A 27,421-nucleotide genomic window follows, 5' to 3' on the forward strand; every position below is an offset into this window, starting at 1 on the left:
ATGCCAGATCATCTATTTTTTAATCCATTCTTGCAGGCCCAAATCCAACCTTCTCATGTTTCCTAATCTAAATCCTAGTTTTAATTTCTGGCTCCTTTCCTTTCTATACTCTTTCTGCAGGATTTTTTGAATGTTGTACTTCACTCAACTCTTCCTTTCTCTCTGTGCCTACTTCTGATTCCACTTGTCTTGAACATATATCTGTAGTTCAACATTTTGGGGTCAGAGTACCCCCATCCCTGTTTGAGTTAAGTCCGAATATCCCACACCTCGTCTATTTATGCAATGGCTGGCATTGTTGCTGCATTACACTGGTTTCATATATTTTCTACCCCTCTCCCATCATTCCTCATCTCTTCTCGTTTTTCCTATTGTATCTTTCCTGTATATTTTTTGGGGCCTGCTTTCAATTTTTGCCTCTCTCTCCACTTCCTCTTATAATTCTCCGTTCTGTCTCCCTATGACATCCCTAGGTTTTAAGCCCCCTTTTCCTCTTCTAGTACTCTACCTTCACTTTGCCAGTTCTTTTCCCTTTTCCACTTACTCAAACCCCACTCTCTTCCATGCTGTTGCTCTCCCTTTTTCTTTTCCTTTTCAATAGTCATCTACTTTGGTCTGTGGGCACAGCGCATTAAAGTCAGTCTGACAAGTAATTTACAAGAAGCCAAATCTTGATTTTTGGTATTTGCCTTTGCAATGAAATGTTTCTGAAGGGGAAAGAGTGCAAATAGATTTATTTCCTCTTTCCCAGCTCTAATCCTGCTTCTTATTTTAAAACCTCTCCTTCCTGTTTTGTAGAAGTAATCAAAGACAGGAAATTATGAAAAGGGGGTAGCTTTTGAGACTGAGGTGGTCCCTTAATTTTTGACTACCAAAGCCTCAGCTAAGTATAGTTGGAGAAAAGAGTTGGGAACCATTGATTTAAACCCATTCTTTATCTTTTTTGTCCCCAACTTTTAGCCTTCCTCTTCTCCTATCTGTTCTTCTAGTCTAACACTAACTGATGTGCTAGACTTTTACAACTCAGGAGACAATCGAAGATAAGAGTCAAACCAGTCTTGGGGCTGTCACTCAAATTCTGTGATAGGCTTTGCAGATACAGATGTGATTTTGCTGTTCCCAGTAAAGGAATATATGAATTCTGGGGTAAAATGAACTAAGATATTCGGTTACCCATTTAAAAACCAATGGGTTATTTTAGAAACTCACACCTCCACTTGATAGCGGAGATATCTGCTAAGTCTCTGAATAAGATGAAAGTTCTAGGTAGAATAGTCCTAAATTAGAAAAACACAGAGTTTGTTAAAATGCCCATGCGCGTTTTATTAATAAAAACTAACAGTGCCAAGGTTAAACAAGTCAAACAATTAAAGTCTCTTTATATTCCATAAAATATTACAGAAAAGTTTATTTGTGTTTCAATAAAAAGACTACTGTCTTAGATAGGCAGCTGACAGTATTTGTGCAGTTAAATGTTTTGTGAATAAATTTTTAAAAGACTACCACCTGCCCTGAAATTTGTTTTATAAAAATGAACTATTAAAAATGATTGACAATTTTGAGTTAAAAAACTTAAAACATTCTCTATATTTAATTTCAACTTTATAATAGATTACAGGAAGATGCTTATGAAACAAATACAAACATTTGTTTCAGTACATGTTTTTATATGATAGACTTATAAGTATGTAAACAACTATATAATAAAAAGTTTCCAAAGTCTGCCTGTAAGAAATCAGGCAATTTTTACCATAAGCAATAACTCATTCCAAACCCTCAAGACATTAATAGCTGCATCAGCTGGCAGTAAACATTTGCCAAAACTTTGTAATTCATATGTTCCAACGTACAGTGAAAACAGCATATAAACTTGATGGAATCATGTTAGATATTGAGGAAAAATAAATTCACAATAATATTTCTGGAATTTAACATGTAAAAAAGTAAGATGATCTTGTTTGGTTCTTTGGACACTGCATGATTAACAAAAAACCCTCAACTACTACATGAGCTTGCCATCCCTCAACAAAGGGTATCCTCAAAATACACTCCAAACTTATGGCCATTCAGTGTATCCATTTTTCATAGAAAGACAGCATTTTATTTCTTCATTCATGTGGCTACGTTTTCTTTAGCAAACTTAGCAATAACATTTGTGGCAAAATGCATTTTCCTTCAAGTACAAAAAAAGGAGCAAATAATAAAGGCTCTGCATTAACACACTGGTATCAAAACACACATCCACACCACATTTAAAAATATCCTACATAAAACAATCCTTATTTGCTTATCCGAGGTGCAATTTCTAAACTTAGAACTGCTTACCAATATTTTCCTTGTGGGACGGGGCAAAATATATATATATATATTTTTTTTTTGAGAGAGAAAGAAAAAGATAAAAGAGAGTGTGCACTCACATGCACACTCTCCCTAGAACAATTTTATTCCTGAAAAGTCTACAATCAGAAAGGATCAGTCATCATCATCATTTTCATTAAAGTCATCATCCTCATCATCATCATCTCCAACATACGAGACTGGCGTTTCAACTCTTGAGCCACTGTATTGAGATCCATTGGAACTTGTGGCTAACATCCCATCTCCACCATTGCTGAAGTCACTGAAGGAGGAAATTAAATTTTAAAAAAGTGAGAAATGATAAACTAACTTATAATTGAGGTGTTACACTTAATGAAACTTTCAGCATTTCAAGGAATTAGTCATCAAGGCTTTTATTTATCACTCTCCCATCTACTTGTGGAACTGGTACGATATTAGTTCATTATTAAAATCCCATTTTAAAAATGGTTTCCTTCCCAAGACTGCAAATCCATATTCAAAGGCAAATTGCAACAGTTAGAGAGAGCTAAACAAATCAGAAAGGGGAGACACTTGTACATTTTCCCAAAGTTTAACGTAACCATGAAAAATAGTTCAAAAGTATTTTAGCCATACCAAAATCTGCTTTCCAGATTTCTCTCCAAATAAATTTAGTGTTAAAAATTCATAGTTTTAAGGCCCAAAGGGGCCATCAAATCATTTAATCTCACATGAGGTATAATTAAGGCCATACATTTTCATCAAAACTAAAGCTTATTTCCCAGAAGGCATCCAGTCTTGATTTAAAGACTTCAAGGAATGGAGAATCTGTCAGTTCTTTCGATAGTTTGTTTCTATAGCTAACAATTCTCTCAAAATCTGTGCCCTATTTCTCACTCGAATATGTCTGGCTTTAACTTTCATGTTCTTGTTATGCTTTTCTTTCCTATATTAAAAAGCTCTTTTTTACCTAGTATTTTCTCCCTGTGAAAGTACTTATCCCCAATCAAGTCATCTCTTGATCTTCTGATTAACTTCAGAGAATTCCAAGTCTCTCCCTGAAAGGTATTTTCTCCCATAATGTAGGTATAGCCTGCATTATTTGCTTCTATATATTGACTCTTAGAAAAAAAACTAATGTTTGTTTGGTAAATTGAGCTGATTCAATCTAGAACTAGTGTGAACTACAGGAATATGTACTCTTACTGCCCTGCTGAGATCCTGCTGGCACAAACAAAAAGGGAATTAACTGCACATGAACATGACCTTTTGGTTCATGCCAATAAGGACTGTACAGAGCAGTTAGGGCATTCTGCAATTCACACCACTCTAGTTTGCACTATGGTACAGTGTAAAATATGTTGTTACTGCTCCATATGACCTCCCTTGTCCTCATTATTTACTACTCCGTCAAGTGTCATGCCCTGCGGAATCATGTAAGAAATATTTTCATTTGATGATTCCCCATTCACTGACACTCAGACTTATTAATTTACTGGTTGTTAATTTAAGGTGGGCTTGATATTGTATGATGCTTTTATTAAAAATCGAAGTTGTGCAGTTCTCTAAATCAAATACTTTATAAAATACTATAAACATTAAATCTAATTACCTTTATCAAACTTTTTATAGCTCATGAAAAAAATGAAAATCAACTTTAATTAACAAAACCTATTTTCAATAAAACCATGTTGGCTAAAATTAACTATATTTCTATCCTCTATTTATTAAGCAATAGCTCAGATTTTCTTTTACTCTATATCTGCAAATGTCAGACCAACTGGCCTTTAATTGCCTAGGGTCATGCTGCTTGCCCTTCCTGAACACTGATACAGTACAATAGTAGTACATTTCTAGCCTACTGGGATTCACTAAACTTTCCAACATACAGTAAAATAGATCATCAATAAGACAGGTTTCTTTGGTCATTTTTCTAGGAGTATTGGATGCAAATTATCAAGACCTGCTAACTTGAAAGTTTCTCTCACAAATGTTGTTTAACATTCTCAGTTATTAGTGATTCTCCCTCATGCAACAAGTGTGTATTAATATTTAATTAGGAGAGTTAAGTATTTTAATATTTAAGAATAAAAAGGGTGAAACAAATCTAAGAGTGAAACAAATCTAAATGGTGTATGGAAATTCCTTGTAAAACTTAGTATATAAGGTTTCCCATTTGACCCCAATCACTACACAAGAAACTTGATGAAAACTTGAAGGTGAAAAGGGGGAAGTTTACTAACTTTTTATTTCTGCTTCTCGGAAGATATTCTGGCAGTATACTAACTCCTGAACTTTAGCTTCCTAGCACAAGATAGAAAGATCTCCCCATCCTTCCCACTGGTAGTCCTGCATCATCTTACAGCTTAATCATTCCCTTGCAACTGTCCCATCCTGACTTGAACATGCAATAAAAGAAAAATAAGCCTGTCCACTAACAAAACTATTTGAAATTTTACTGTTCCAGTGTGACAGAACAATAAACTCAGGTTTATTCACAAATAGTTCCCTTTCCAAACTCTGGGATAACATGATAGGGCAGAGCTACTCAACATGTGGCCCACAGCCCGTTTGTTTGCGGCCTGCGGTGCAGTTTGGGTTTATAGAAGGCTCAACACTTGGCACATGGGTGGGAGCCAAAACAAAAAAGTAGTCAATATAATGGTTTTCTGTTGATATGCGTTTTAGAAGTTAAATTCCTGGACTGTCATTGCTCATTAAAAGTGCTGTCATATTGGTAAATATTGCATTTTATTAATATCAGCAGAACTGACTTAAATGGGGCCTGTGTGTTCTGTAGTCTTGCCTTATCTTTGTATTCAAGCCTGTCAGTGTGAAAGAAGCTATTTGCATATATATTTGCATATATATGCAACCACACTTAAGTTGCAGCCCTCGACACGTGCTGAGAATATAATTGTGGCCCCCAGGGCTTACAATGTTGAGTAGTCCTGTGATAGAGTGACAGAAAACTACCAGGATGGCATCTTCAGAGGAAAAATAATCACAGATTTAATTTTCCCTTGTCTAAAGGTATCCAACACAAGATTTTCAGCTAGTGGAAAGCAAGTTAATAAAGTCATGTCCTGAAAGAGGGGTTCACAACCTGGGGACTGCAATCATGCTAATGTGAGAGAGAGAGAGAGAGAGAGAGACAGACACACAGACGGGGGAGCGGGTACCCTCGGTGACTCAGGTTGGTTCTGCAATGTAGAAGGATGTCAAGGTACAGAAACAGTCAAGGCATTCTGAAACTTGCTCCCCTCGCCCTCCTTGATCCAAAACAAACCAAATCTGGTGACCTGGCCACGCAACACAAACCAATTTTAGAAAAGAAGGAACAAATGATCTTGGAGACAAATGAGTAGAAGAAATGACACTTTAGTAGATAATTCAGTGGCAGGCTACGTTTAATTTGTTCCTTTTCAATGCTGCTTGGTGTATTACTCAGTTATAAAATGAAATATAAAACTACATAGGGCTCTTGCACAGGTGTCTTATCGTTATAGTGACCATATTTTCAGAACCAAAAAATGGGAACATATGATATAAGGTACCTACCATCAATTGTTAGCCAGGCCTCTGACCCTTTAGGAGCTTCCCACCTGACACAAAGTCCTGCCCTTGGGGTAGGACTCCTGGGGTCAATATGAACACATGATCAGAAGTAAAGGGTGTCATGTGACCCCTCTAAGAACTCCTTCCACTGTCCTCTACCAAACAGGATGAGTTTGGTCCCCATAGGACTGCCCCGAGCGCGGATTTGATCTATCAGGAGGGAATTCTGGGGTGGAGTGAGCAGTCTGGAAGCAGGTCGTGTGACTCCCCTATGAACTCCTCTCACCACCCTCTAGCAATCGGGAAGGGTTTGGGCCGCAGAGGATTGCCCAGTCACCGCACAAAATTGACCATTGGTGTTGGCAGGAAAGTGACTGAGTGGGATGGAAGTGCTGGGTCCTGGTGGAGGCAGTAAGTGAGCGGGCTAGGGTGTGGGGTGTTGGCAAGGTGGTGAGCAAGCGGTCTGGGGGTGCGGCGTGGGGAGGCCACTTGCTTTCCTGCAGCTTTCAGGCATGTTGCTGGATAGCTTCACGCCGGTCCCACTGGCCAAATTCCACTCACTGCCCTTTCCCTTCCACCAGTTGGGGGAACAGCCTCGCAGGGACACACTTCCTGGAGACATTCCACTTTGCTCCCATTGGCCAGAATCTGGGCAATGGGAACAAAGTGAAATGCCTCCAGGAAGTGCATCCTTGCAAGGCTATTCCCCCAACTGGTGGAAGGGAAAGGGCAGTGTGCGGAGCTATATCTGGCTCACTTCTTCCCCATAAGCTGGATCTGGAGGGGGGCCCCCTCAGGGCTTTCTCCACCCTCCCACCCACATATTAGAATTTCCAGGACATTTCAATTCATTATGGGGACAAAGGGATAGTGTATTTAAAATCAGGATTGTTCCAGAAAATCTGGGACATATGGTTAGTGTACTTATAGTATAAGTACTCCAATAAACATGAGCAAGAAAGAGAGGGGAAACAGTTCAGCTCAGAGAAAGTGTATGGCTACAGTAGCACATAAAGGCTTTGTCTAGACTACATGCCTCTGTCGGCAGAGGCATGTAGATTAGACAGATCAGCAAAGGCAAATGAAGCCGTGATTTAAATGACTGCGGCTTCCTTTACATTTACATGGCTGCTGCGCTGAGCCGACAAACAGCTGATCAGCTGTTTGTCGGCTCGCTGCTAGTCTGGACATTCCCCCCGTCGACATCAAAGCCCTTTGTCGGCAGCCCCGTTATTCCTCGTGGAATGAGGTTTACCGGGGCTGCCGACAAAGGGCTTTGATGTCGACAGGGGGGAACATCCAGAGTAGCGGTGAGCCGACAAACAGCTGATCAGCTGTTTGTCGGCTCAGCGCGGCAGCCATGTAAATGTAAAGGAAGCCGCGATCATTTAAATCGCGGCTTCATTTACCTTTGCTGAACAAACAAATCTGCATGCCTCTGCCGACAGAGGCATGTAGTTTAGACGTACCCAAAGAGAGTGACTGCCTATTTCTGAGCAGTCAAGGAGGAAAGAAAGAAATTTTTCCTGCCTTGAGCTAGGGAACCAGAACCAAACGAGAACCTTGCCTAGATGGCAACTTTGTGGCAGGAAATCATCCTCTAAATTTAAACTACTCTATACTAATCCTAGTCTAGTTAATTTATTTTCTCTTAGTTTTGGGAGAAGCTACTGCTTAGCTTGTCACATATTAACCACAATTCACTTATACAAAGATGTCAAAAGAATAAAGCTGTTGTAGTAGTAGAAATAATGGCACAACTGCTCCTTCAAGACGTAAACAGGCAATGGTAAGAAACGCCAGTGAATATAGCAAAAATAATGCTTCCTTCAGAATTACCTTTAAAAATAATCAGATACACCATGTTTACTGTGAAACTGAGGCAGGACAAGACAGCACAGCATACAGAATACAGGCTAAAGCTAATTTATGTATTAAACTTACTTGGCAGAAAATCTTGTGACATCTGAAGTAGAACCCGACGAAGATGTTACATATACACTGCTGATTGATCCCTGAGCCATCTCTGTAAAACAAAAGCAAAGTATATTCTTCTAATATATATTCAACAACATACAAACAATCTAATCTTACAACCTGACAAACTTGATTGGACACGACCAGTATTGGGCTCAGATTGGACTGAAGACAGCCTGATGCTTTGGGCTCAAGTCCTGTAGTCTCTGATCATCTGCCTGTAAGCTTTAGCACAGTGATGATTGTGTGCAGCACTCCTGCCCAAGGCTGGACCTCACTGCTTTTGTACACTGTGGAATGAGAAATGCTGTGAATTTGCAGCACATTCTCTGCTAGGGTTGCCAGGTAGACGCCACCAAAAAACCAGACACACCTGATCGTGGGCGGGGGGGGGGGGGGGGGGGGGGGGAAGAATCAGCTAGGAGGGGGGCAGGGCGGGAAGCAGAGCTGGCGGGGAGGGGGCTCCGGGGCTAGACAGGAGGAAGGAGGGGGCTGGGAGGAGGGGGGCGGGAAGCAGAGCAGGCGGGGGGTGTCCAGGGGCTGCGGGGCTGGCCCGGAGGAAGGGGGGGCCAGGAAGCAAAGCTGGGGGGGAGAGTCAGGGGCCGTGGGGTTGGACGGGAGGAGAGGGGGGCCCAGAGGGAGGGGGGGCAGGAAGCAGACCTGGCCTGTTCTACCGGACTGAGGGCACAAATACCGAACTGTCTGGTAGAAAACTGGACACCTGGCAACGCTATTTTCTGCAGAACAGAGTAATGAAATGATGGTGTCTGGCAGGAATGGAGCATCTCCACACCAGTCTCATGGGCAGGAGATGGCTGAAGGCAGATGATGGGAATATGGTGTGGAGAGCAGGAAGCCTAAAACAAGTCAAGACCTATAGAAAAGATGATGCAACTGGCAGTTTCAGAGGGAGTGAGGTAACTGACTGCTCTGTATGAGCTGAAGCAGGATGGGTAATTTATCCCACCCGCTCCATTCAAGGAAACAAAAGTTAATCTAGTCTGGATTGGTGGACAGACAGTTGCAACCTGACACAAACCTGACCGATCCAATAATAAGTATATGGTCTAGCCAAATTCAGGCAGGCTTTAAAAATTATGCCCAAGCAGATGCCTAAACTTAATATTCATTTGCATAAACAATCACCCACTGATTGCAGCCTTGGGGAGGGGGGGAGAGAGAGAGAGAGAAGTTTTACAATCAAGGTACCCTGTAAACTGCATGCCTGCATAGCAGTTTTCTGAGCTCTGCTCAGAAATTCAAAGCTCCCGCATAGACAGAGAGCACAGCTAATTGGTGGGGGAAGGGCCTCTCATTGAGCAAGCAGCTAAAGGGAGCTAGCTGCCTGCTTGAACTGAGGAGCTCCCAGAGCCAATAAAAAGGGAGAGAAGATGACAATTAGTGGCTGGGGAGTGAGTGAATAGGTAATTAATTGGCTGATGAGGAGTCAGAAGGAAGGAGAGTTTAGAGTGTCCCTCTGCAGGAGGAGAGAGGGGCAGAAACTCAGCACTCTATCTCCCTCTTCCCAGGAGGCTTGAAAGGGCTAATTGCATGGGGTAGGTGGGGGAAAAGAGAGGGTGGGTGGGTGCTAACATCTGTGCAGTAAGGTAGAGGCACAGGACAGTTTGTTTGGGCTGTCTGACTAGCTGCAGTCCTCTATCTGACTGGGTTGAGGGAGAGAGCAGGCTGCAAAGGAAGTGTATGAGACAGGACATTTGCATGCTTATATTTCAAACAAAGTTTGCATAAGGTGTTAATGGCTTAAGATAAAAGATTCTTTTAACAAAATATTTTTGGAGTGTTGCAGATATCTAAAATGTTGAGCTTAATGATTTTTAAAAAATCTTTTGTTACTAATTAATACACGTATTGCATTAATACTAGATCTTTGCTATTTGGTGGAGTACTAGCTCTTATGAGACAGCATTAGCAAGTACTAGGTTGAGCTGTTAGAAAGGTTGATACATGCACTCCAAGGATAGTGTTAATTTTATTTGATTTCATATTAAATATCATAAGCACTGCTCCTTGTTAAATATCCCTTGTTTTAATATATCTTCTTCCACACATATGGACTGCTTAAAATTGTGTGTTTTGTTTGTATTGGTGGTGCACATCTATACATACACTACTTAATATTGGTGGTACACAAGTAATTTCAACCCTCCCACAGACAGACAATGTTAAAGGGAACACTGTTTACAACTCTGAAAGACACATTCACTCAGTCAAACACCACACTCAAAATAGCACCATTTGTGGGGTAAGGAAGAAGGAAATTAGAGAGCAGGAGAGAACTATCAGACTCCAAAATGCAACAAAATACTTCCTATTTGAACACTACTCTTTGAAACGTTTTTCTTCTTAGAGGTGGGAAGTAACAACTATGGCAACAAAAAATGAAACAGAACAGTAATGACATTTGCAGTTATCAGATATTTCGCATGTGAAACAATCAACTGAATATTGCCTTAATTTTTATTGTTAAGGAACACTTATTAATAAAACTATAAAGATGAGTTACTCGCCTTGTGGTAACTGGACTTTCTTGAGATGCATTGCCCCATACATAGTGCATGTCAGATTGCAAACACGCTCCACGAGCCTCAGACTGGAGATTTTACCCAAGCAGTATCCATTTGGTACATGCATAAACCCTTGCTCTTCTCACTGAGGGGATAAAGGTGGCTGCTAGACCACTGTCATCTTTTCCTTCTCTGCTATTCAAAAATGGGGAAATGAGGGAATGGAGAAAGAGATTGGGTAATACACTACACATAGGGATTATACATCTTGAAGAACTCAAGTTACTGCAAGGTGAGTAACTGACATTCTTTGAGTGATTATCCCTATGCATAAAATACTCCAGATGATTCACAAGCAGTGTCTCTTTCAATGATGAGGGTGCTTGGAGTGCTATGACGACAGACTGCAGTACTGGATGTCCAAAGAAGCATCACAGGCAGCTACTTTCATCAGTGCACAGTGTATCAGACGTGCACATGGAATTCCAAGTTGCTGCTCTGCAGATATCTGTAATAAAATATCTGTAAGGGAAGCTACCAATGCTTTCTGAATGCTAGTCAAATGCCTTATGCTGCCTTCAAGGGGGAAACTGTTCATTAGTAGCACAGTAAGATGTATCCCAAAATCTATTTTAACAGCTTCTGGGAGGAAATGACTCTTCTTTTATTCATTCAATCATGATATAAAGACCCCAAGAGACTTTCAAAAGGATTAGTCCTTTACAAATAAAAAAGGCAAGAGTCTAGTGAGTGACACTAGGTCTAATGCCTAGGGTAGAACACCACAAAGTCAACACTTTGGTTAATGTCTATTTATTCCCACAGAATGTGTCTTCAGGATGATGGTGTGATGCAGTTTCACTGTTACCTTATCTTTGTGGAAAGCTGTATAGGGAAGGTCTGCCACGAGCATCCTTACAGCCCCAATTTTTCTGGCAGACATGATGATGACCAAAAATGCTATCTTCATAGAAAGATGTAGTAGAGAGCAGGATGCTAGAGGTTCAAATAAGTGATTTAATCAGGGTTGATAAAATAAGGTTCAAATCACTAGAGCCTTGTGCAGATACAATGTAGATATCTGTGGATATAAATCAGTACCCACTAAACTGCAGGACTCTCTCTGGAAACTCAGCAGTGAAAGGAGCAGAACGCAGGCTGCCACTCTCAGGAGCCAGTGCCCCATGCCAGCAGCTCCTTCTGTGCGGCTCTATCACCTCAGCCCTGCTCCTTCCATGCAGCTGTCTTGAGTCTCCTGTCTAAGGGCATGCTAGTGAACCTGATGCCTACATGAGTGGGTGGGGCTGGGGAAATGCAGCTGCCGCAGAGGAGCAGCCAGGGTGGAGTGCTGGATCCTAATCAGTGTGGGCTGCAGATTCTGCTCCTTTCGCCATTGCAGTTCCTAAGAGCCCTACAGTTCTGCAGATACAAATTTATATCCATTGATAGCTGTAACTACAGGTATCTATGTGTCCATGCAGGGCTTTACATATCATAGCTGGTATAGGGTTAGTAACCGAAAGAAAGGTTTTAATCATACCTTTAAAAAAAATGAAGTGACCGAGTGAGAAAAAACAGATCTACAAGAAAACTGTTGATGGCTGCCAGATGTATTCTGTGAGAAATAATAGTTCTAAGGACAGGAGACAGTTGAATATGTCCAGAATCTGTAACCATAAAAAGGAGATTCCTTCTTTGGTCATACCAAACTTAAATCTTCTCCAACATTGTTTTATAACACTTCCTGCAAGACTCCTTACTACTACTGCTCAGGATGGCCTGAACATAAGCAAAACAAGATATTTCTAACTCCAGCATATACTCAAATACCATGCCCCTGTGGCTGGATTGGAACAATAAGTCCTTTCCTGGTCTTGAGTTAAGAGGTCGAGATGGGACTGGATTGACAGCTGAAAAAGCACAGTGTACGAGAATTTACAGGCCCAACCCAATTCTGAGAATCACTAGCCCTTTATCCTGTCTAATTTTCCTCAATGCTCCTGGCAACAAGAGAACTGGAGGGGAAGTATACCTCAGAGCTCTCACACCTATAATATGTGGAAAGCTTCATCTGGAGAGGCTGGACTGCAACCCCTTCTGGAACAAAACTCATACTTGCTCACATAGGGTACAAAGATCTCTGGAAGACTCCCTTGCTGAAATATCTCCCAGAGGGACAGGTCAGGCAGCTCCCAATCTCATTCTGGAGAGAAATGTTTGCTTTAAGAGTAGTCCATAGTGTTCTGGATGTCAGGCAGAGTAATCCACATGAGAATGCACCAGTCGCAGTGCAGTGAGAAACATGCTCCTCTCTGCTTGTTGATACAATAGACCAGGGGTGGCCTACCCATTACAGGCAAAGAGTCAAAATAGTGCTGGATATAGCGCAAAGAGCCAAGAGAAAAAAGTTGGGGGGGGGGAGGGAAGGGGAAGAAGGACGCTGCCCCTTTAAAAAAAACCCACATCAGGCTCCATTTTGCTTCACCCAGTGAACACAGGGAACCGGGGGCTGTTTCTAGGCATGCAGAAGCGGCTTTGCGAGCCGCATGTGGCCACCCCTGCAATAGACTGCCATTATGTTGTTCAACACCACCTGGATTGCACTTGCCAAACGTGTGGGAGGAACTGCTTGCAGGTAGTCTGACTTTTCTCAGTTTCAACACAATGTGAAAAACTCCTGAGACACTTCCCTTAAGCAACCTGTCCTTCCGCAAGGTCTCCTCAAACTAAGAGAATCCATGAACAAAATCTTAGTTGGAAGTTGAATTGCACCCATAACCAGATACCATGTTCTAGAGAGATGACTTCTAGCACCCATCCATCCACGTAGGCAGACAGCAAGTAGGCAAATCAGCCTGCAAGGGAAGGGAAAATACTGAAAGGATTTACCAGGTATGGTGAGAGAGAGTGGATGCACGTCTTAAAAGCCCCGTCTAAGTGCTGGTTGGAATATAAAGGAAGATTGTCCTTGAGTACTCTTCTGACTGTCCTTTGATGCTTTCATGGCAGCTCCAACTACTGCTGGCAATAAAAAGCTGGTGTGACTGGCTGTTTAAACTGCAGATTACTGGTTTTTCCTTTAACAGCAGATGTGTAGATAACATTGTAGCTTGGACATCCTTCAATGAATGAAAAACACTCAACCATCTACACACTAAACAGCCAATCACGCTTAGGAAAATACTCTACCCATTTGTACCTCCTTCAGGATGACAAGCATCTTATTGCTATAGTACTTTCCTTGCCCCTGCTGCATCTTAGGTTGTCTGAAGGGCTAATCTTGACATCTGCTTTCACATGTCAATCAGGGCTTGGAACAGGTCTAACAGCCTGAGACTTCTTATCAGTGAAGATCACTAATTTGTCATATCTGGCAAAGTTGCAGTTGGCCCTCAACCTTTGACAGCTGGAAATGCAAAAATTTAGTGATGCCAAGGAATATATGTTTCTTCAGGGAGGTCAAAACTCTTTGCCCCTTTCCCATTCAGTGTAGAACTGGTTTCTCTGTCTGCTACACTCAATGGCTACTGAACACTAATGAGCTGGGAGGTGAGCAATGGAATAGGCACTCCAACCTTTTCACAGTTATGAAATATCACTTTTCACCCCTGCATGCTTGTGGAATGATACTAGGTGCCTGACAAAAGTAGCTTGGTGGATTCAAGGATGGTCTCCTTAAGCAGAATGACACTATTAGACCAACACAGGATTTCCACGAGTCTGGATGGGGGTTCCTGGACCTCTTTCAGTGGTGTTTCTAGTGATTCTAGCACCCTCTTACATAGCTCCTGGAGTTAAACAGTTGTATAACTTGAGCAAGCTGAAGATGCTCTTCCTCCTCCCTGGACTTTCCCATCCCCAATATTGTTATTACAGGATATCTATACCCTGGGTTCTAGGCCATTGTGATGGGTACTAGGAGAAGGAGGGAGGGTATTCTCTCACATGGGAGTGGCGAGATACTCTGGAGACTCTTCCCTTGGGCTCAAATCCATCAAGAAACCCCTTTGGCTATACAGCCCAGGGATGGGTGTCTGCCATAATTCTCTTCTTACACCAAAGATCTGGAGCTTGGATCCAGTTGGTAAAACCTTAGTGCTGAAAGAAATAGTGATAAACCTGCCTTCACTCCATGGTACCAGAAACAGCCTATTCCTTACTTAAGGACAGGGACAGAAAGAGGTATGACAGAGTTCAGTACTAGCTGAAGTCTCAGTACTGGGCTCTAAGATTGGAAAGCAATGATTAATCCAGTTCTGGTAGAACAAAGATGTCACCTGAAGTCAAGAAACAAGTTGTAGGCAAACAAAGTTGTTTCCCTAAATCAAACTCATTAACGGGGCACCAGGTCCCATAGTGTTTACAAAATGTATCATGCCAAGTACCAATCCCAGCACTGGAAGTACAGCTGTCTTGCCCTTCAAAGAAGCCTCAATTTAGTTCTTCCAAATACCGAACAGTTCCACTCCAGAGTATGAAGTCCCGATTATTCAGTACAGGATGGGAATTTCTGACTCCTCTTAGAGGGTTTGAATCTGGAACCTTCCTTCTTGTCCTTATGGAAACTCTTGTCTTCCCCTTTGCCCTTCTATCTTGGCTTTACTCTCTCAAGTCTCTTGGAGTTGAAGGTCATGGAACAATCTGGGATCTAAAAGTGATGCCATTCCTACCTTCTTCAGGACAACGTATAGGTGTTGTTCCTGCCTCCTCCATGAGGCACCTTAGAGATGGAACTCCCGTTGATTGTTTGGCCCTACTCAGGAATGTCCTGCAGACATTGCACCTGAAAGGGATGCGAATTTCCTCCAGGCAGTAGAAAAGTGTGGTAGTCTAAGCAGCATAGATTTGGGATACTTGAAGCAGCTTTTGAAGCTGGGGATCTTTGGCTACTCTTCCACAACTATAGCTTGGAAGAGCAGTGATTGTGATATGAGGTGATCTGGGTCTGGCTCCCCATTTATTTTATCAGGACAAATTGCAGCTAGATTTAGGTTAATTAGATATTAGGGAGAAAAACCCTAACAAGTAATGGTAGTTAAGCACTGGAACAAATTACCCAGGACAGGTGTATTCAAACTTGGGTTCTGGACCCATCAGAGAAAGCCCCTGGAAGGCTGCGACATTTTATTTACTCTAAAGCTCCACAGCCACGAAGCCTCACAGATCCCATTGGCTGCGGATTGTCATTTTCCAGCCAAAGAGATGCCACAACGCACAGCTCAACACAGCCAATGGGAATTGCGAGGCTCTGTGGTTACGAAGCCTTAGATTAAAAAAAGTGTCATGGGCCTGCCAGGGGCTTTCCCTGGTGGATCTGCAACCAAAGTTTGAAAACAAAACACCAGACCTAGGTAGACTGTGGAATCTCCATCATTGAAGATTTTTAACAACAGGTTAGACAAGCAGCTATTAGAAATGGTTGAGATAATTCTTAGTCCTGCCTCAATGCAGGGGATTGGACTATATAACCTACTGAGAAATCCCTTCCAGTTGTACATTACTGTCATTTTATGTACAGGCAGTTTTGCAAACAGTTAGGCTCTTACTTGGTGTACATGACCAGTGTAAACCATTAGGCATGTGAGCTTTAGGCATCCCTAACAGAGAAGCAAACTTTTTCAAAAGTAACATTTTCATTTGATTTTCCTCAAAGGGGTGCTGGATGCCATGCACTCTGTTGGGATAACCTCCAAGTGTTTGAGTGATTGGTACAATATAGTCTGAGCCCTGGTTTGATCATTATTTGTAGAAAAACATTGTTAATTTGTAGAATGTGCCAGTTTTTAAAACCACTTTTTTTCCTTGGTGAGCTCTCTCTGAACCTATTTGTCAGATGACCCAAATTTGAGTAATTGACTGTACCCTGTAGCTCTCAGAGGCCTATCAAAATTCAAGGCAATCTCATTAATTATGGATTTCAGAATACTTAGAATAAATAGGCTTTAAACAGAAAGCTGATCTGTACCTTAACTATAGTATATAGGAAAGATGTCACTGCTATAACATGAGAGCAAATGTTTTTAAACTATTTATGTAGAGAAGCTGAAGCTCTAACCATGGCCATCAATGGAAGAAAGTAGTAAGACAACGACAGTCCAGCAGCTCCCTTTATCTTCTTTAGTGAGGGGCAGGAGAGTAAGGGCACACATGATGACTAGGAAAACCCCGCTAGGGAAAAATCTTCAGACCTGATACACATGCATACCCTGAAGTGCAGTACACAAGGACAATCACTTGAAAAAGGGAACATTTTCAGACTTGTTCTTACCACTTACATCTAATTACAACAGACATACATATTTAAAAACAGTTGGCAAAAGAGAGTTAACTAAACATTTTAATAGAGGGGTCAAGGCACAGTTCTAGTGCAACCAGTTTTTCCTCAAATCCTATTTCAAAGGACAAAACAGAAGAAATATCTTACTTTGAGTAACTAACCTGTCACATATGGTTCCAGAGCTTTAGGAACCAAACTCCTTGCAATTTTTAGGTCCTCTGCTGAACAGCTTCCAGATTCTAGCCCACAAGCCATTCCCATTCGCTTTAGTACTTCTATATCATCATGAATTTCAAAAGTATTGTCAAAATTAAATAAATATTCAAACCTGGAGGCGAGAAATTCAAGCAGCTTGAATTACTTGCACTAATTTTTCCAAAACATTTCCAAGAGAAAGTGTGGTACTTCAAGAAAATGAAAACATGACCATTACAATATACATAGCTTTAATATTTTGTTCTAGCGAACAAATTCTAATTTCTCAAAATCCATATCTTTAACTATATTAGACAAATAAAAATGCTGCACGTCACAAAGCCATTTACAGGCTTACTTGGAAGGAGACTTAGCTAGTCACCCATAAGAAAATAAGAATGACCATACTGGGTCAGATAATCCATCTAGCTCAATAGCCTGTCCTCCAAAAGTAGCCAAAGCCAGATGTTTCAAAGAGAATAATCAGAACAGACATTCAAGTGATCCATACCCTACCATCCACTCCCAGCATCTCAGAGTGAGAGGCTTAGGAATATCCAGATCATGGAGTTGCACCTCCTGATCATCTTGGTTCATAGCCATTGATGGACTTATCCATTAATTTATACATTTTTTTAGGAATCCAGTTATAGTTTTGACCGCCAAAACATCTTGATAATGAGTTCCACAGGTTGACTGTTTAATATATGAAGTAGTTCATCCTTTTGTTTTAAACTTCATCATGCCTATTGATTTGAGTGACCCTGGTTCTTGTGTTATGTGAAAGGGTAAATAAAATACCACTATTCACTTCTGATTTTATGGACCACTATCATCTCTCTCCTTTACAGCTGCAGTCTTTTTCATCTTTTCATACGGATGGTGTTCCAGACTCTTATAATTTTTTGTTGCACTCCTCTACCCCTTTTTGGTGTCTAATAGATCTTATTTGAGATGAGGCAACCATATCTGCACACAGTAGTCAAGATACAGGCATAACACAGATTTATACAGGGGCATTGTTTACTGTTTTATTTTCTCTCTTTCTGAATGTTTTCCAATATTCATTACTTTGTACTTTTCAACACAAAATTTCATCTGTCCCTTTGTTATCCAGTCACCTTTTTGTGATATCCCTTTTGCAACTCCTTGCTATCTGCTTTGGACGCAGCTATGTTGACTAATTTTGAATCATCTGCAAACTGACACCTCAATGCTTACCTTTTTTCCAAATCATTTATGAATATGAAGAACAGCATTAGTCCCAGTACAGATCCTTGAGAGATTCTATTATTTGCTCTTTGCACTGTGAAAACTAACCATTTATTTCTACCCTTTTTCTTTTGCCTTAACCAGTTACTGATACACAAGATGACAATCGCTCTTATCATATGACTGCTTAGTTTCCTTGAGAGCCTTTGATAAGGGACCTTGTAATAGGCTTCTGAAACCCTGACGTATAGCCTTTCCCCGAGTTACGACCATCTCTAATTACGACCATCTGCGCCTACAACCAAAACGGTTATAAATGCGGATCTGAGTTACAAATGGCAATCCGCGCTTACGAAAAGCGTGGTCACCATGTAACTCTATAGGATCCAAGTTATGAACACTTTGAGTTATGGACTAAACGTTGGTCCGTAACTTGTTTGTAATTCGGGGAGCGGCTGTACACTATACCCACTGGATCACCCTTGTTTGTTAATCCCCCTCAAAAAATGCTGACCTGCCTGTGAGGCATGGTTTCTTGTTACAAAAGCTGTGTTGACTCTTCCCCAAAATTGCATTTGCCCGTGTGCCTGATAATTCTGTTCTTGATCACAGTTTCAAACAAACAATCTGCCCAACAGGTTAGGGTTATCTGCCTGCAGTTGCCAGGATCACATCTGGAGCCTTTCTTTTTTTAATTTAAGAAAACCAAACCCAACTGGCATCACATTAGCTATCCTCAAGTTATCTGCTACAGAAACTGATTTTAATGATAGGTTACATACCACTATTAGTGGTTCTGCAATTTAATATTTGAGTTGCTTTAGAACTCTTGGTTGAATACCATCTGGTATTGGTCACATATTATTCTTTAATTCAGGGGTGAGGAACCTTTTTTCAGTCAGAGGCCCAGTGAGACTCAGAAATATCAGTTGAGGGTCACACACAAAACCCCCTCACTGATGTGGCGCCCAACTGAAAAGGAGAAAGTCATTCTCCACATTGCTGTTGCACACAAGAGCCCGGGGGGAGCCCAGCCTAGAATATTGTCTGTTCCAGCACCGTGGTAGGGCAGCCGAGAGACTAGAGCACCAACAGAGGCTCCCCAATTAGAGGGGGCCCTCAGCCTTACAGGCAGGATCCAGGCAAGCAGGCCTGAGGTTTCCCACCCCTGCCTTAATATATCAATTTGTTCCCAAACTTCCTCTACTGACACCTCAATCTGGGACAGTTCCTTAGATTTGTCACCTAAAAAGAATGGCTCAGGTGTGAGAATCATCCTCACATCCTCTGCAGTGAAGATTCAAAGAAATCACTTCGATTCTCTGCAATGGCATTATTTTCTGTGAGTGCTCTTTTGATACCTTGTTTGTCTAGTGGTCCCACTGTTTAGCAGACTTACTGCTTCTGATGTACTTAAAAAAATGCATGAACAACTTACTTGTCATTTGAAATACTGCAATCAATCACTGTTTTCTTGCTGGTGTTTACAATGATAAATGGCAGATGTATGACAGAATTGGAAGGTGGTGGTCGATTTGCCTGTTGTTCTGTCTGACGATTTCGTTGAACTAGGTTCTTGAAGGCAATTTGCTGCAAAAAGTAATAGTGGCTTACAAAACTAGCTATTAAAGAATTATTCCTTTATTATTCTCTTATTAAAATGAACATATTTGATGTGTCTCTGAAGAAACAAAAGCAGAACTAGGCATCTGTGGACTTGACACTCACGTTTTCCTAAGCTTGTAAATTACTGAAATCTGACATTTGGAATTAACCAATTAAAAATATATTGAAACTAAAGCAGCAGATATTTATCATGTAAATATTCCTCCTTTCTTTAATATTATACAGACATGGAACAAGTCAAGGATATCATAAAACAACATCAGGGTTCGCTAAAAAATTTTAATCAGAAAACTGGATTTTCAACTCAAACTAAAATTTTCCCACAGAAAGTTTCAAGTTTCCATGGAAAATAGGCACATTTTTCCAGCCACCCAATACTAGCAAGCAGTCACATGAGCATTTGTGGCAATAGTTTCCTTTCTTGCTTAAAGTTATGTCTACACTACAAACCAGAACCATTGCTGAACATATCTACTAGCAATAGTTGCAACTGTAAGTGTACACAATGAAAAAATGTTCAATATGCCCTTAGATTTTAATTTATAAAGGTGTCACAATTATGTACTAAAAAGTGTGCATCTCTGAAGGTTTGGGGAAAACTGGACTTTTCAAAAACTACTTTTAATAAACTAAGAGAAGCAGTGGTAACATTTCTCTAAGAAAAAAGTTAGCTTGAACTGGCAGTTCCTGACACACCAGACTCCACCCTCTCTCCTCCTTCCTGCCAACAACAACTTGAACTGCATCCTACAATAGTAAATAGAAGTAGTTACAGCATTTGTGAAGTAATGATGGTTCTTAAAGATGCATGTCTCTACGCATTAGGCCCACACGTGATATCTCTCCTTGTGCTGTGCTATGGAGCTAGTCTGGGCACTGTTGCATAAAAAAGCCTCTGCCTGAGCTCACTAGATTTATGTACATGGATTTTCTGAAGCTACACCAAACTGTAAGGTCTAAGGTTTTAAACTGTAACTCATTGTGATCTTTGTCAAACTTTGTAATCTGTGTAACTCTCAAAGTTACTGTAAGCTGCAACTTTGTAATCTTTTTAACTCTCAGCCACCTTGCTTGTAACTTTCTCTAAGCTGCATTCTCCCCTGTGAATGGAGAGAGAGTATGAGTGTGTTTGAAGACGACTTAGAACAATGGACCACATGGCAATGAGTCGTCATCGTCTGGGCATGCTCCTTGCTGGATAAAGGAAAGTCTTGGCATGCTCCCTGATGACAAGGTGAATGAGTCACAGGGACCATTCAGACATAATATAAGAAGGAGCACACGTGAGACTCTCTCTTTTTCCTTCTACTGATCCTGAGACGCTCCTCTCCAGTGTCTCACTCTCCTGACCAGCTTCCCCAGCCATGATGAGCAGACAGACCCTCCAGGATCCACATGCCTTGGCTCCTTCTGCAACTTATATGTCTGTGTAAGTGTGTGACTGCCTGAGGGCAGGAATGAATGGGTGTGAATGAGTGAATGAATGAATGGATGGATGGGTGTGTGCTTGCTTGCTTGTCTGTGTGTGTGTGTGTATGTGAGGGAGAAAGAGTTCTATCTTCTTTAGCTTAAACCTTTGGTGCCTACTTTCTCCTCTTTAGTTTTACCTAGTGGAAATAAACCCATACTAGTGTAATCCAGTGAGAATATTTTAAGGTAACAGGCACATGGACTGAGGAACTGAAGAGACTCATCAATTACTCTGTAGTAAATAAGAACTCTGAAGTGGGTTGTGGGACATCCATAGAAACACAAGTTCCAAAAACTCTGTTATTGCACAAGGTAATTTCTTCTTTGAGTAGTGTCCCTATGGGTGTTCCAGCATAGGGGACTCCTGCACTGTATCACTTCTGGAGTTCTGGGACTTCAAAAGTGGGGTCAGTTACAGATAACAGAACTATGGAGCCAAAGACTGCATAGTTGGTGGAATCAGATTACATAATGTTCCATGAAAGTGTGGATTGACACCCATGTCGCTGTTCTACACATCACTGAGATAGGAACATTCTTGAATAAGGTGATGAATGAGATTAATGTTATGGACCGTGTAGGAAAGAGGAGGTTACAATGTGAATTTGGCAACAGTGTCTGATGTACTTTGAGATAGGTCTTTCTACAATGATGAGAAAAAGGTCTTTCTACAATGATGAGAAAAAAGTTGGGGGACTTCTTGAAAACCTTAGTCTTGTCCAGGCAGATGGCTAGGTCTCTCTTGAAATCTTGAGCCTGTGTGTAATATAGCCTCTGTTTTCTTGGTGAAGCTTGTGGTTGAAAAATGAATCAGCTTGTTCATGTGAAACAGGGAGGTAACTTGAGAAACGAATTTTAGACATAGCACATTTCTTCCTCCTCTCCCCCCCTCCCCCCCAATCCCACCCCACCTCACACAGTCACAGTTCTTTCAGGACAGTGTTATGCTTAAGCTATCAGAACCACTATTTTTCCTAGTTGAGGTAATAGGTATCAGGAAGGCCATTTTCTTTGAAAGGTGAACAGGTGGCCATGAGTTCAAAGGAAGGCATAGCCAGTGTTTTCAGTACCATATCCAGGTCCCATATTGGAGAAGAAAGAGGCGGTTACTCACCTCAACAGGAAATGATGTTCTTCAAGATGAGTGTCCCCATGGGTGCTTCACATTAGATCAGTCAGAGATTTTAGAGCAGTGTGCCTGGGGCCATGTATGCGTGTGTCCGCAGCCACACACGCCTAGGTGGCAGGCATCGTGCATGTGCAAACCCACCTCCACTCCCCCCCAGTTCCTTCTCTACCCCGGAAAAATGCCAGTGAGGAGGCCAGAATTCTGAAGTAGAGGGGAGGAAAGGGAGGGATGTGGAGCACCCACCAAGACATTAATCTTAAAGAACGTCAGTTACTGTCAAGGTGAGTAACAACTTCTTCTTTGGAAGCTTCAGAGGGTAGCTGAGTTAGTCTGTACAGGATAAACAAAAAAAAAAAGCCACAAGTGGTCTGGTAGCACTTTATAGACTAAACAAAACATGCAGATGGCATCATGAGCTTTCGTGCTCACAAAAGCTCATGATACCCTCTACACCAGTGTGCCGCAAGGCAGTCAGAGATGTGCCACGGAGAACAGAATTCAAAATGGCTGCTCTTAAATGGGCAGGCGACATTTTTTTCCTCAATAACTTTCCCCCAACCCTCCCCCCCCCCCACCAATAACTTTCTCCTAACCTTTTTATTTTTGCTCAACCCAAAATCCTTGGTATGCCTCAAAAAAAAAAATTGTTTGGTGTTCCTCAGTCTTAAAAAGTTTAAGAAACAGGGATCTGTATGTTTTGTTAGTCTATGAAGTGCTACCAGACCATTTGTTGTTTTTTTAAGCTTCTTCTTCTACTAGAGAGAAAGAGGTCCCTGTGGGTGCTCCACATTAGGTGACTACAAAGCTATTCTTAGTCCCAGCCATCCCTATAAACATCTCCTGTGGAAGTGAGCATTGCTAGCAACAAAACTGCACACCGCCACGTGTCCCAGTAGCTGAAGGTATTTATGTGCTGTTGTTTGGGGGCTGGATTTTAAGGTATTTAGCAAGGCTACGATTTTTTGGAAACAGTCCGTCGGGAGGAATACGGTGGCTCTTGTTGAATCGAGGCATACTCCTATAAATTGAATCTTTTGTGTGGGAGAAAGTGTTCATTTGGCTTTATTTGCAGGCCAGGTGTTACAAAAAGGGTCTTGTGATTGACAGCGAGCGGCAGGAATCGTTGTGTGAGCATGCTTTGAGGAGACAGTCATCCAGTAAGGGAATCTGACAACTGTTTGCTGCCTCAGAAATGCTGGGATGACCACCAGAACCTTTGGAAAGATGCTCGGAGCTACAGAGAGTCCAAAGGGCAGTACTATGTATTGATAGTGTTGTGAATCTACAACAAATCCGAGAAAACATCTATGAGCTGGATGGATGGAGTCATGAAAATATGCATATCTTGCAAGATGAGGGACGAGAGAACCAATCTTGTTCCAACATCGACATAATAGTGGAAGCATTACCATCTTAAATTTCTGTTTCAGAAACTAATTTGTTGAGTGTTCACAGGTCCAAGATGGGTCTCCAGCCTCCCAACCATTTTTCCAATCAGGAAGTAATGACTGTAAAAGCTTTTCCCCCCTAAATTGTGCAAGGACCGATTCAATTGCTCTTCTGTGCAAAAGGTGTTCTACCTTTTGTTGAAGCAGATTCTCATGAGGGGTCCCTGAAGAGGGACTGGGATGGGGGAAAATGGGAAAAGGATAGAAAACGAAGGGAATAAGACAGCCTTTTTCAATGATCTTTGATGTCAACCATGGAACATCCAGACTACCGCGCTGAGCCGACAAACAGCTGATCGGCTCAGCGCGGCAGCCATGTAAATTTAAATGAAGCGGCGATTATTTAAATCGCCGCTTCATTTTCCTATGCCTGGTAGTCTAATCTACGTGCCTCTGTCGCCAGAGGCATGTAGTCTAGACATACCCTATGTTATGTATATTGCTGAGCTGGCATTGATAGTGCCGTAATAGGAAACATTGTTGCTATTTGAAGTGTTGGATTATGCCTTGGTGCCGAGAGGACTAGAGATGTGCTAAGCACCTCTGTGGTGGAAGTGTTGGTGCTGGGTGATATGGCGGACACTTCACTGCTATGCTGCATCGGCAAGATCATTTCAGTGCAGGATGATTTCACAGATCATGAGGCAGGCAACTTAAAACCTAACTCCTTAGAGCAGAGGTTTGAGCGTCCCATTTTTCCAGCTGTGCTAGTGGCTCCTGAGACATCTGGAGCACCATAAGTGCTTAGGTGAGGTGCTGCCGCTGCTCTCATCACTGGCTGTGCAGGAGTCTGCCGCTTCAGTGCCAGCATCTCCTGAGGCAAGGATGAGGCTTGCTTTTTGTCTCTGCACTGTTTCTGCTCCTTGGGCTGATGATCTGGGCCTGAGGCAGATCTAGGTGATTTTTCAAGTAAAATTAACTTGAGATGCAGGTCTGTCCTGTCGCCCCTGTGATTTCAGTTTTGCGCAATGCAGGCATTTTTGAGAAACATGCACCTCTCCAAGGCAGCAGAGACATTTTGTATGTCTGTCCAAGATGGCGACAGGATCTTCGCAGGTAGAGCAGTGCTTAAATCCCAGTGAACTGGGCATGGCACTGAACTACCACCTACCTACACGAATGGATAAACTAGGAGAGAACCTATTGTATTTTAGTCTCCCCCCCCCTCCGAGAGTAAACTACCAACAACTGATTAACTAGAGAGAAAAAAAGAACAGTATGTAAAAACGCAAACGATATAGAGTGTGCTGCTAATCTCTGTCTCCGTCCGGAGGCGGTAGAGAAGGAACTGGGGGGGAGGGGCCTTGCACATGCACAATGCCTGGCCCCAGGGACACTGCTCTAAGACCGCCAATTGATGGTGCAGCGGCGTATGGACCTAATGTGGAGCACCCATGGGGACATCTCTCGAAGTCAAGAGGTTTTCAAGAGGTTTACTATATCACTAAATAGCCTTTTAGTAATCCGGTGTGACAGCACTGAGGATCCCTCCACTATCTGGTGGAAAGCTGATATAACCACTAAATTGAGTCAGACCTTAGAGATTATCCCAATTTTTTAGAGCTTGTTTAAGACACGTGGACGAGTCAATGACATAACAGATTTGTTGAGAAGTACACCAAATCCAAAACCTGGACATTTCTGCAAGAAGATACACTGCGTTGAGGACTATGTAAAAATACCTCTTGCACCTCCCTCTATCGAGAGCTTTCTAGATGTCTGAACCAAGGAGTTGTCACGCTTCAAAGTGGAGAACCTGCATGATGGGATGCAAGGTAGATACTCTGTACCTCCTTTTCCAGGTCAGAATGACTGGGAGATCAGCAGGCACATTGTGAGCTATTACAGGTGAGGACATCAAGTATATCCTGGCCAAGTTGGAATGATCAAAATTACATATGCTCAGTATCTCTAAATTCAGCAGGACCTTCAATTTTTGGTGAAAAGGAAGTGCCTGTTCAAAGTGAGGACAAGAGCCATGCCCAAGCAGTGTTGTCCTATCACTGCTCTGGAGAAGTGGCATGAGTATTTCTTGTTCAGGGAAATGAGGATAAACAGTTGGTGATTGGTGTCCCCCAAATGCCTAATAGATCATCAAGTATTACTGGGTTTAACTCCCACTCATGGATGTGTAGCAATCTGCAACTGAGACTGAGCTTTGTGCCCAAGAGATAGGCTGCTGTTGGGGGGGGGGGGGGGGGGAGGTTTCATCATTGGCCTGCTAAAGCCAGGGTTGAGAGTTCAATCCTTGAGGGGGACATTTCGGGATCTGGGGCAAATCTGTCAGGGATGGTACTTGGTCCTGCTGTGAGGGCAGGGGACTGGACTCGATGACCTCTTGTAGCCAGACAGGAACCCCCCTGTAACATCCATTTTTGCTTGCCTGGAGCATACAGGGCACACAGAGCAGTAAAAGCCTTGAACAGAAGGCCCAGATATGCAGGCTGCTGCTGTGACCCTGAATGGCTGTAAACAGAGATACGCCAATTGTTGACTAAGAGGCTGCCGAGGAGTGCCCTTGACTGAAACCCATATTGATACAAACACACAGCCGTCTGCGGGGGGAGGAATCTCTCACCCAGTAAAAAAAAAGTCCAGTACTTACAATTTAGTTAATTAAGTCAATTTAGTAAATTAAATTGAAACTTGCTTGTAAGAACTGGCGTCACAAAGACAGACCAGTACAATTCGGCATCTTAAATAAGACAGAGGATACGGGCCCTTATGGGTATAAAGATGGGTCCAGCAGCACGCTTACTTTGAGTGTCAATCTACCATCTATCTGCTGGTCAGGTTAGTGTTTGACCTCCCGAGGTTCCACGGGGACGCCCACCTCTTTCCTAGGAATTGAGGGACTGGCCCTGGCTTGACGCGCTGGAGTAGAGAGGCACAGAAGGGGATAAAAATTGTACCTGGATGTGGTCCTTTGTCTTAAGTGTACACATAGATTTAGAGCTCTTTAAAGATTAAGTTGTCACTTGGTACCATTATTTCTATTTTCTATCTTTATTTTCTTGGTAACCATTTTTAAGATCTATATTTGCTAGCAGTTAAGAAATAGAGCAATAGCCATTGTAACCATATGCTTTATACACCTTTTTAATAAACCTGTAACTGTTTAAGCTTTAATCTGACTCCTTCAGTTGCTGTAACAGAACCAAGCACAATTTTAAAAGAACTTCAGCTGGTCATAAGGGACAGGTATAGGAAGAGCTTGGGCGTTTGGATCGTGTCGCTTCCAGAGGACAGATCCGTTGGGACATCTCTCAGCCTTCCCTAGACTGCCCGCTGCGCAGGGATACTGTATCCTAGCAGTTGAAGTCTGAGATGTAATAAGTTCTCCCTATAAACTCTGGGGCGTCTGCCCTCTGCAACAGGACCCTGGTCCTAGCGGTAAAGACACAGACGTTAACCCCCCCCCCCCACACACACACACCTGACATCTCTCAAGCTCCTCTCCAGTTCTATGAGACAGGTATATCTCCATACTCTCAAATGCATCAGTTCCAGTCTTGTCACTTCCATACAAAAAGAGGATGACCTAATTCTTGTGTGACCCTTTGACCAATGACAGGAAATGGGGCAGGCATTCCTGACTACTACTGAGCTTGAAGACATTGATGAAGGGATATCTCCTTTTGGGGAAAGGTCATTTAGATGTACACCCTCCCCTATACACCATGCG

At 42.1% G+C, this 27,421-nt stretch overlaps 1 protein-coding gene across 6 annotated transcripts in view; it reads right to left on the reverse strand.

The window, feature by feature from the left end:
- Positions 1-1,304: 1,304 nt before the first annotated feature.
- TFDP1 (transcription factor Dp-1) overlaps positions 1,305-27,421 on the reverse strand; it is a 106,591-nt gene continuing 80,474 nt past the window's right edge. For 5 of the 6 annotated variants that reach the window (XM_006126366.4, XM_075918445.1, XM_075918411.1 and 2 more), the window contains exons 9-12: positions 19,502-19,653; positions 16,818-16,984; positions 7,822-7,903; positions 1,305-2,620 (exon numbers count right to left, since the gene is read on the reverse strand). In XM_006126366.4, coding sequence (XP_006126428.1) covers positions 2,473-2,620; positions 7,822-7,903; positions 16,818-16,984; positions 19,502-19,653 — 549 coding nt within the window. In that variant the 3' untranslated portion in view covers positions 1,305-2,472. Of the gene's footprint in view, positions 2,621-7,821; positions 7,904-11,247; positions 11,376-16,817; positions 16,985-19,501; positions 19,654-27,421 lie in introns of all 6 variants that reach the window. The other variant, XM_075918449.1, reaches the window with a different exon arrangement.

This window comes from Pelodiscus sinensis, chromosome 1 (assembly GCF_049634645.1).
Source record: "Pelodiscus sinensis isolate JC-2024 chromosome 1, ASM4963464v1, whole genome shotgun sequence".
Taxonomy (NCBI): Eukaryota; Metazoa; Chordata; order Testudines; family Trionychidae; genus Pelodiscus; species Pelodiscus sinensis.